At 42.1% G+C, this 10,717-nt stretch overlaps 1 protein-coding gene across 1 annotated transcript; it reads right to left on the bottom strand.

Annotated features, from left to right (window-relative positions):
- Positions 1 to 8,699: 8,699 nt before the first annotated feature.
- Positions 8,700 to 10,320, bottom strand: LOC147610402 (uncharacterized). The gene is made up of 2 exons (XM_086786385.1): positions 9,269 to 10,320; positions 8,700 to 9,027 (listed from the first exon to the last, which is right to left on the bottom strand). The coding sequence occupies exons 1-2, from the start codon at positions 9,561 to 9,563 to the stop codon at positions 8,924 to 8,926; spliced, it is 399 nt and encodes a 132-aa protein (XP_086642511.1). The 5' UTR covers positions 9,564 to 10,320; the 3' UTR covers positions 8,700 to 8,923.
- Positions 10,321 to 10,717: the final 397 nt, after the last annotated feature.

Genomic DNA, 10,717 nt, shown 5'->3' with positions numbered 1-10,717 from the left:
TGACATGCTGCATCTGCTGAATCGGTCTGTCTAATAGGTGGTCAGAAGAAATTGGAGGGCTCTGGCTAGCATGACTAGGCCTTCTTGAGTGATGTTTGCCCACTCAACCCCATCCTTGTTGGTGGTGCCCTTGTAAGTGTCCTTGGTCAGCTTGGGGGCATTTGTGAGCCTAACATATGGTTGTTCCATGCAGGGGAGCTGTAAAGCATCTCTAATAAGATCCATGCTTAGCTGCACTCTTTGAGGATGGCCCTCATTGTTCAATACTTCTCATGTATGCAGGTTTACATCATATATCTTGGTGAAATAAAGACAGTTGTATAGGTGTAGCCCCCATGGCTCCAAAGTAGGCAATCCTCCAAGTCCCAGTGCTCTAGCTTTGTACGACTGTAGGGTCTGTTGCCATGACCCTATAACACGGCCCTATGAAGTAGAGGAGTTTGTGCTCTAGTTTGTGGTTATTCTTTATAAGTGAATGCATGGTGTGGCTGCTCACTTGCTTCATGAGGGGCTCCCCCAGATGGGATAGCTATGTGGGGTGGCGGGCATACTCTTCAAAGCAGCCCCTCACCGAGCGCTTCCTTCTGAGTGTGGGGTGGTGCTCGACCTCTCCAGGGAGGATTCCGAGGTATTGTCCATTTGGGAAAAAGGGTGTGAAAACAGGAAGGCTCGAGAGAAAAAACTGCAAGATTTTGGTTACACAGAGAGCTGAAAATGAGGAAATGAGGAGGTGGGACCCATATTTATACTTTTCCAGAAGGACATGGCCGTGGAAACCTGGATGGTACGGGCATGGCATCTCAACGAATGATCGTTGCAAGAGTTTTGGGTTTGGTATGGGCATGGCAGTTGTTGGAATAGGCATACCAAGCTTTGGCTAAGGAGGGAATGGGTGTGGCACTTTAGTTGGGGGATTGGTATAGCCATGGCATTTTGAGCAACATTTGGTGCGGTCGTGGTAGTTGGGTTCAATGATGGAATGACCGTGGCACTTTATTTTGTGGGTTGGTACGGCCGTGGCAAGTTGATCACGGCAAGCTGGAAAGGTGTGGCAATTTCAGTGAATGTTGGTGAGGCCGTGGCATATTTGGAACGACCAGGCTAAATTGGAAGTTCTACTTGGTCAGCCGTGGCAAATGGAGGAGGTGAATGGTATGGGTGTGGCAAATTTGGTAGGGCCGTGGCATATTTGATATGGCCGTGCACTTCATCATGCACTTTTTTGGTGGGGCACTCTGAGTCAGGTTTTGTACCCTTGGGCTATGCTGCCAGCACCCCACTGCGGGTTTTGTACTGATGGCATGCCTAATTTGCCATGTTGACCATGATTTGTTTCTACCAAAGCTTGGCTTGCCTTGCTTTGGCCTCTTATTTCATATCCTCATGGTCTTTTTTACGTTTCTTCATTTCATGGATGGCTCTTAAGGTGGCTTCAGTGAGTGGGCCATAGTAGCATTTTAATTTGCTACTGTTAAAATAACTAGCCATTTTGACATCATCAAGTGTCTCGATGCACACAACACCTTGTGGGGTTATCTCAGTGACTAGGAAGGGTCCTAAGCCTATGAGCTTGAGTTTCTTCTTGTGTGTCTTCGTGCTGAATAGGAGAACCATATTGCCCTTGTTCATTTGTTTGTCTTTTAGCTGGTCGTCGAACCACTGTTTATGCCTTAACTTTTCGACAATCATGCTGTATACAGCTAGAAGGCATGTTTCATCGAGATTTTCAAGCTCAAAAAGGTGACAACCTAAGACGTTTCCTATGAGCTTCTCTTGTATGACGATGCATAAGCTAGGGACCAAGAACTCTATCGGCATGACCACTTCAGTGCCATAAGTCAAATTGAAGGGGGTGACATTGGTTATTGCCTTGTAGGACGTTCTATAAGCCTAAAGTGCTACTGACAACTTTTGTTCCCAATCATTGTGGCTGGCCTCCACAATTTTAGCTAGAATGGCACACAAAACTTTGTTTGTGCTCTCAGCTTGGCCATTCGTGTTTTGGGGGTAATAGGGGGAGGACTTTCTGTGTGAGTGACAAGAAATTCTTGTAAGAGGAATTGGATAACCTCATTAATGAAATGTGTCCCATCGTCACTCACAAGCTTGAGGGGGCAACAGAAGCGTATGATGTGACTGATTCATAAAGGAATTTGGTAGTTGCACATCAGCTTTGAGGGTAGCCGAAGCTTCAACCCATTCAATGTAATAGTTCGTGGTAGTAATTATATATCTAGCTTGTGTGTATCTGGCTACTGTGAGACTGATGGGTCCAATTAAATCAATGCTCCATTTTCAAATGGTTGTAAGGACACTACATGGTTTAGGGGCATGCTGTCCTTAAAGAGGGGAATTGTCGCATGTCGGCGCTTGTCACACCGCTTGACATATTCTGCTGCATCTACCATTGAGGTTGGTCACCATAACTTGACTATGAGGACTTTGTGGGCAATGATATCTATTGTAACATGCCCACCGGTTCACTCTACCTGTGCCCACTGGCATAGGTAGAGTGAGCCTATTTTAGAAGGAAGACATATTCGTCTTCACACGGACACAATGCCTAAGAATCTTGTATTTCCCCTACGGATAGAGTTGTCCTACAATGTGAGTTAGTAGGGGGCACCCTGTTTAATTAGGTGATGGGCATAATCCTTGTCTAGGAGGGGGTCCACTGGTAAGTCGTTGGCTAAAAAGTGTGCTACCTCCTTGCCCCATTTAGGAATTAAGCATAGTTGGAATCGGGTGGCATCTGGTAAATTATCTTCTACTCCCACAGTCAGCTTACCGTTTGGGATGCTTGACATGTGGTTTGCGAGAACATACTGTGAGCCTTTCCTCACTGTAATGGTGAAGTCAAACTCAAGCAATATTAGTAGCCACCTGGTGATTCTACGTATCGTATAGGGCTTGTTTACGAGGTACAAAAGAGCTTGATGGTTTATGAAGAAAATGAACTTGGTTGCCAGAAGATAATGGCAAAACTTCTTAACAGTGTAGACATGGCCAATCCTTCTCTTTTGGTTGTGGTGTAATTCCTCTCGGCTGGCAAAGCTGATGGGGAACTCCATCGCCCAGTTGGACCGCACCCAATAGCAAAAGCGGAGGCATCCGAATTGGTTGCTATTAGGGAAGAGGTAGTAGAGGATAATTTGGTAGGAAGTGACAAAGAGAAAACTACCTGGGAAAATCAAAAGAAAGAAGAAAAAGGAAAGGAAGTAGTGATGGAAGCCAGGAAAAATATGGTGGAAGGGGGTTGGGCTAAAGTTAAAGGAAAACCCAGTGTTAGGCAGGCTAAGGCTGAGGCCAAGAAGGCTCAACTTAATTGTGGAACTGAGAGTAGAAGTCATGGGAATAGTGAAAATCTGAGCTCTATTTTTTATTCGAATCCATGCAGCCCACTGATTGATAGAGATAGTCGCCCTTTGCATTAGGGGAAGGTTGAGGTCTATAGGGGCCCTTTAAGCTGCCATATTATGATTTTAATGAATTTTTGTTAAAATGTTAAGTTTCTTTGACTTTAGATACCTTCTTATTCTTCAAATGGCTAGAAGTTTGAATTTCAAAGTTTCCCGCCAAAATTGAATTTCAAAATGAGTGTGCAAAACCATATCATGTGACATATCTATAGAAAGAGCTCAGCGAGTCGAGTAGATTCTGGATCTCTAATCTCCTACAAATTTTGAGCTCATATGTAGAAGTTATGGATGTCCAAAATTTCAAAAACTTTCCCTCCCACTTTTTGGGAATGAAAAGTACAAAAAGGAATCTTCTAGAGAATCTTTTAACCACCTTTAATCACCCAACATTTTTGTATACATGGCATCACATGATTGGCCCTTTTCCTTAATAACCTTTTAATCACATGGCATCTTAAAGGGCCCTTATAGACCTTAACCTTCCCCTAATGGTAGAGCAAAAATTTGATCTATTAACGAGTGAAACTAGGAAAGGACCTCGAATTGATAAGATTAGTCAAAGGGATGACGAGGAAGTTGAGATGGTTCCGAAAACTACCTTATATTGAAGAATCCTTTAGAATTTACGAGGTGCACATGGAACGTCAAGGGTATTAAGGACAAAAAGAAAAATTCTCTATTTTGGGGATTAGTTAAATCTTGGGGCTTGTCAGTTTCTGATGTACAGGAGAACAATCTTTTTGGGAAATTTTATAGATTAAATAGTTTCAGCGATCGGGAAATATTTTATGGCGGAGTTAACTTTGGGTATAGTGGAGTTATGACTCTAGTTAGGAAAGACCTTAATCCTAGTGTTATAGCTAATCATCCTAAGGGAAGAATCTTAGTGGTTGAGATCTTAGTAGATGGGGAGAGAATATGGGTTATTAATGTATATGGGGCACACAATCATAAGGTTAGGAGCAATATGTGGAATTGGATTTCCAGTTTAAATGCACAACCTCCTTGTATTGCTCTTGGTGATTTCACTATGGTAGAAAAAGTGGTTGATAGATGTGGTGGTATCTCTTTTCTTATAGGGAAGGAAAAAGGGAAATGGGAAGAGCTTAGAAGGGGGATAGGGCTCAAAGATAGTGGTATTCGAGTGATTGGAGAGACAAGCTGGAGCATACTTATTTCAGCCTTCAATATCTTTCTTCTTCTTCTTCTTCTTCAGGAATTGATAGAATCTTTTTTAGCCAACAGGCCTCGTGGGTGCCCCACACCTTGAGAGTTTTAGTTGTGTTATTCCACACTCTCTGATCACCTTCCTTTGAAGTGGAGCTGGACCATTAATGATGGGGCTGACATAGATCTTTCTCATTTCCTGTGGACAAGGAAATTGAGAGTGAATAGTTTGCTCCTAAAGGACCCACTTTTTTTGAAATATACAGAAGAAGCAATTAGAAAAATTAAAAGGAGAAATGGGGCTCGTGGTTCTTGGGGGCAGTTTGCTAATGAAATGCAATGGGATTATTAGAGTTGTGGGTAAATTGAGGGCTAAAGAAAGGAGAGGAGAGAAGGAAGTGGGCTGCATTGCTAGAGGATCTTCTATTGAAGAGAAAAACCATAGGGTTGGATGCTACTGATATACAGCTTTATACTTTAAGTGCCAGGCTAGTATGAAGGAAGAGGAAGATAGATGTTATATAGAGAACATGACGATTGGGCTAATTGGAATCAATTCAATAACAAAAGAAAACCAGACAACAGGCTATTTAAACTTCCAAAGAAGAAGAGTGATAGTGAGATTGTGGGTAGCATTTTGGATGAGGATTGCACCCCTTTGAATGATATTAACACACTGGCTTTGAAATGGGTGAAATTTTTGGGTTCAACCCTTAGTCTGAAGCAGGATTGTTCTTTGAGGAGGTTTCAAGCTGAAGATAGGCTATTGGGTCTTTTGAAACAAATGGTGGACTCAAATAAAGCTAGATGGTTAGAAAGACACATTGAGGTGGATGAATGCTGGTGTGCCTTGCTTAAGCTTGGGGAGGGAGAAAGCCCAAGTTGGGATGGCCTATCTACAGAGTTCTTTATAGCCTTTTGGCCTTCCTTGAAAGAGGTGGTAGGTGATATTTGTAAGAAAGCCTTAAATTCAGGGCTTTGGGATAAGGTTTTTGCTTGTAAAGCTCATCCTAAAACAACCTGCTTGCAAAAGGTTTGGTCATTGGAGGCGTATTACCTTGTTAACAGTGATGTACAAAATTCTGGTCAAAGTGATTGCTCTTAGAATCACCCCTATGCTGCAAGATGTCTCTCGAGAAAACAACATGGTTTTATTAAAGGGAAGGTCAATTTATGATAACATTTTTGTAGCTTTATTGGGAAGGGATGTGGCTATTAAACTTAGTAGAAATGCATCTTGTTGCAATTGGATTTAGAGAAAGCCTATGACAAGATTCATTGGTCATTTGTAGCTAGAGTGATGGAAAAACTGGGTTTTGGGACCAAAATGGCAACATGCATTTACACTTTATCCTGGGGGAGGATACTCTAAAGTGTTGCGTAGTGGAAGAGTGGTAGGGGGGTTTGAGATTAACAGATCAGTCAGACAAGGCTATCCATTAGCTCCCTTGATGTTTGCTATTGCCTCCCACCCTTTAATAATGTCTCTAGAATTAGCATGCATTGAAGGGAAGATTACTAGATTAAAGCTCAAGTATAGTGAACAGTTAGTTATACAATGTTTTGCCGATGATTCTTTATTGTTTCTAAGGGCTAAGAACAATAATGTGAGATTGGCCTTAGAGATAGTGCAGGAGTTTGCCAATGCCTTTGGTTCTAAATGCAACATTTTGAAATACAAAATTATAAGCCTGATTGAGGATAATGATTTTGATTTGCAAAGGTGGGGCAATGAGGTGGTGCAGAAGGGCCAAATTGTCAGACTGCTTGTTGGTATACCTTTTGATGTTGGGGTTACTAATAAGTAACTAGTAATGTGGGCTATAAATAGGTTTTTGTTGGACAAATTGAAAAAGTGGGAAGGCATCAGAGTCCCCTTTCATAGCAGGGTTGATATTTGCAACACAATACTGAATGCCTATGTTATGTTTTTATGCCCTATGTTGAATATTGAGAAGTGCCACTGGAAGAAAATCATAGGCCCTATTAGAGAGTTTCTTTGGAGAAATAGTAATGGAAAGAAAAAAGTCTCTACTTGGCTTGCATGGGACAAACTTTCAGCTCCTAAAAAGGAAGGGGGCATTGGCATTATTCATATGCCCACTCATTGTATTGCGAGAAATACTCTAATGCTCTGTAGATTTTTATCTCAGAACATCACTTAGGCACTAATGATGAGGGAACTGGTGGAGCTTGCTGATGTTATTATGGCTAAAGGTAAATGGGGGAATCTAAACTGGAAGGATAAACTCTTTTCATGTGCTCCTCTTAAGATCACCGGCTCAGATCTTTGCAAAATGCTATGAAATGTTGGAAGGACAATTTGGGTTTCATAGTCTGGGATGGAGGAGGTAGAGTAACAGGCAATTCTATGCTTAGTTTGGGTATATGGTGGACTCATAAATTTAATCCCCCTCTAGCCCTAGTTGATACATCTGTTGCAAAGAGTCTCAACAACAAAGGCATTAGGCACCTGGTTGACTACTGGGATAGGGATTTGGAAGGGTGGAAAGATGTGAATCAATTATCTTTGGAATTTTAGCTAGTTGGAGGGAAAGAGATCTGATGGCTTAGGTTTTGGAGGCTCTCTCTCTCAGGCGACCAACTGTGCTTGAAGCGGCTAAGCCTTGTGAAAAGCGCTTTAAAAAAAAAAATCAAAACTTTTCTCTCTAAAAAACACATTGCGCGTCGTTTTGTTAGAGAACACTGTGCTGCTAGCTTAAGAAGAAATGACGAAATGCTACCCCTTGCGAGCTGAGCCTTTTAAAGTGATCTCAGCCTTACATGTGTCAAAAAAAAGACAAATACGGCCGACTGAAATGTATCCTTGGGCCTGCTCTTCATGTTGGAAGGAAAGCGACGTACATCCACATCAAATCACATTCATTCTATCCACATTACATCACATCCACATCTATCCATAACGCACCACATCCATTCATAGCTCATCACATTCATCCACATCCATTAATTTATTCACATGTACATCTATCACATCACATCTCATTCTCATCCATTTTCATCACATCACATCCTTTCACATATCATCACATCTTATCACATTCTCATCCACATCCATTTACATCACATCTCAATCACATCCACTCACTCTTTGGCCTTATCATCTCTATCAAGTGACTCCACTATTGTTGTCCAAGTGAACCCACAAGTTACAATCCATGATGGCTAAGATAGAAAGGAGGGTTCTCTTCATATCTTGAACCTAAAGAACATTTGAAAGACTTTCTATACAACCTTATTTAGACATAAGCTCCCACCATTTGCAGTGTAGACTCGTCCCATACAGATGTGCTAGAACCTTTGTAGCAGTTTCTCCAACCCCCATGGCCATCTAGGCTCTTCTTGGGCCCCATTCTAGCCATGCAATGTTAGGATAGGGTGTCCAAGAATAAAATCTACCCATTTTATGTGTGGACCATAGTGGTTCAGCGTGTAGCCGATAGATTTGGCATTGTGCCAAATCGAATCTAAGCCATCTCTAAACCATTGGGAATTAGAGGCCACCTTTCGTGTGAATTCCCAAGTGGTTAGGTTGCTCAACCATGGATACTCCTCATCATTGGGATCGTATAAACATGAGCTAGTTGGTGCCTAGATAATTCAATATCAGGGTGGAATATTTATATCTAACATTCTATTACTATGTAGACTAATAAAAGAGGGAAGGATAAGATTGCCTTATATACACTTGACCAAGAGCAAATATAAATTTTATCCTAGAGTCTAAGAGAAATTTTTAGCTTCTTTGGCCCTCATTGTAACACCCTATGCATGCTTCTTGGCCTCTTTATGCACAATATTGCTAAAATAACTTAGTACCAAAGAAGAGCCTACAAGTAGAAAACGTTTTATTCTTGTGGGTTTCATTATACAAAGAGACTTGAGTTATTTCCAAGATTCATCCATACATATTAAATATGGAATAAGCCAGAAATGGATCTTGTGATACTTCTCTTTATTGGGTGCCCCACCACAAAAAAAATTGAAGCCTTTTGATATGGTAGTGACTTTTGATTCATATGACTACTAACAAGAACTTAGACACTGATGTTTTGTATTCACCAATAATATAAATTCATGCTATCAATTAAGTACTCTTAAAGATTAGAACAAACAACTGCCTTAGTTTCTAGGCCTTATATAAAAGCTGAATTTTATGCCCCTCTCTCAAAAAAAAGAAAAAACATACCAAGTTCAAGTACATGCACTTCAACTGTTGTGTGCCAGATTGGATCCTATGCTAGTAACTTTACTCTCGTACACTTTAGCAACCTGTTTTGATTACATGACTACTCGTAGTTCTAGCTTGTGCAGGTTTAAGATGCTCCTTGTTGATTTGTCGTGGTATGCAATGTGTTCAAATTTATAGGTCTAGTCAAGTTGCCATGGGCACCTCCTTGGGAGAAATAAGTGAGCACTTCTGCACATACAACATCAAAGAAAACAATATAAAATCTTACTATCTCTCTATATTGGATGTCTATGTGGAAGTAACCTAGATTTATACGAAGGAAGACGATAACCTTAGTAACATAGGTTCGTGTGTAGGTTGTACCTTGGTAACATAGGCTATGAAAGGTCATAACCTTGGTCTTGCCATGGTTAATAGGATACGAAGAATTCAATGCCTAAGAAATCAGATAAGAGGGTGTAGGGTGTACCTTCGAAGCTGACGAGGCGGTAACGGTGGCCGATGCGAAGGGGGGCGTCGGCGGGCAGGAGTTTGAAGGAAGGCGGCGTGTGGTGGGATTGGTGGTACATTGCCGGTGGTGGTGGTGGCGGTGGTGGCGTGATTGGAGGGGGGACGTTTGAGGTGGAGATCATGGCCACGAAATGGCCGGGGTAGTCGGACATGAGGCGTTGGGCGGGCACCGCCAGTTCGAAAAGCCTCTCCACTCTCCCGCCTGGGTACTCCACAGTCGCTGCGGCCAACTCCGTCGCCTGGCAGTTCCCCATCCTTCCTCTCTCTCTCTCTCTCTCCCTCACACACACCCAGACGCACTCAGAATTTCAACACAGTCTCCTTAGCCAGACACGGCTGATTTTGTGTAGAATGGTAGCATCCGCAAGTGCAAGTTGTTTCTGGAAGAGAAAGCACGTATATGCGTTTAGCACTGACGGAATGTGCCACTCGCCACTGTGTCGCCAGTACTACTACTACTACTACTACTACTACTACTACTACTGGTATGCAGTGGTGGGTGGCCAGCTTACTGCAGCGTCCGCGTCAGTTGGCGTTGAGAGAACATTGCAGCGGACAGAGCTCTAATGGCTACTGCAGCACTCTGATAAGAGAAAAGAAGGAGTCGCTAGAGGTACGCATGCTCGCCGGGTCACAAGGTGGTTCGGACAATGGCATGGAGCTCGCATCGAAACGCTCTCTCTCTCTCTCTCTCTCTCTCTCTCTCTCTCTCTCTTTCTGTGGACTCTCTGTCCTCTCAATTGAGTCCTCTTCTTTTCCATATCTCGATGTACTCGCAAATCCTTCCATCAAGTTCCATGTTCATAAATTACCGACTACAAACTATAAAAACTCTACCCGTGTACATTGGAGACATCAGGCCTTGCATTTGCTTCCATGCATATAGGTACACGATGAGATGCTCCATGGAAGCAAGACCCTCTAAACTATAAAACATGCAAGACCTTCTGCATTTCTTGGATTTGTTAGTAGCATATACACAAGGAGAGGCCTCGATGCTACATTGAGATAGGTGCCTCAAAAATACACTACACCAAGGATTTTCAATTACAATATTGAGACAAGAACCTCAAAACTATACCAAGACTTTGCATTTGCACATGGCGACAAGACCCTCAAAACAACACCAAGACTTTTGCATTTGCATGAAGACAAAGTCTCCAAACAACACCAAGACTTTTGCATTTGCGTGAAGACAAAGTCTCTGAAGGCACCACTGCTAGCCTCCATGTGCTTTGGAAGAGGATTAAAAGTGGAATACAAGAGATACCACAAGTATAATATGGCATGCTTGCAATAAAAAAGTGCATATATAAAAGAGAAGGAAAAGGTACAAGGTAAAGGATCTTCATAATTCATGAGCCCAACTGATTTGTGACGATAGGGGAGTTTTGAAGAAGTTCATTAT

The sequence above is a fragment of the Cibotium barometz genome, chromosome 49, assembly GCF_041138505.1.
Source record: "Cibotium barometz isolate CiBa-2024 chromosome 49, ASM4113850v1, whole genome shotgun sequence".
NCBI lineage: Eukaryota > Viridiplantae > Streptophyta > Polypodiopsida > Cyatheales > Cibotiaceae > Cibotium > Cibotium barometz.
This window is presented reverse-complemented; position numbering and strand designations above follow the sequence as displayed.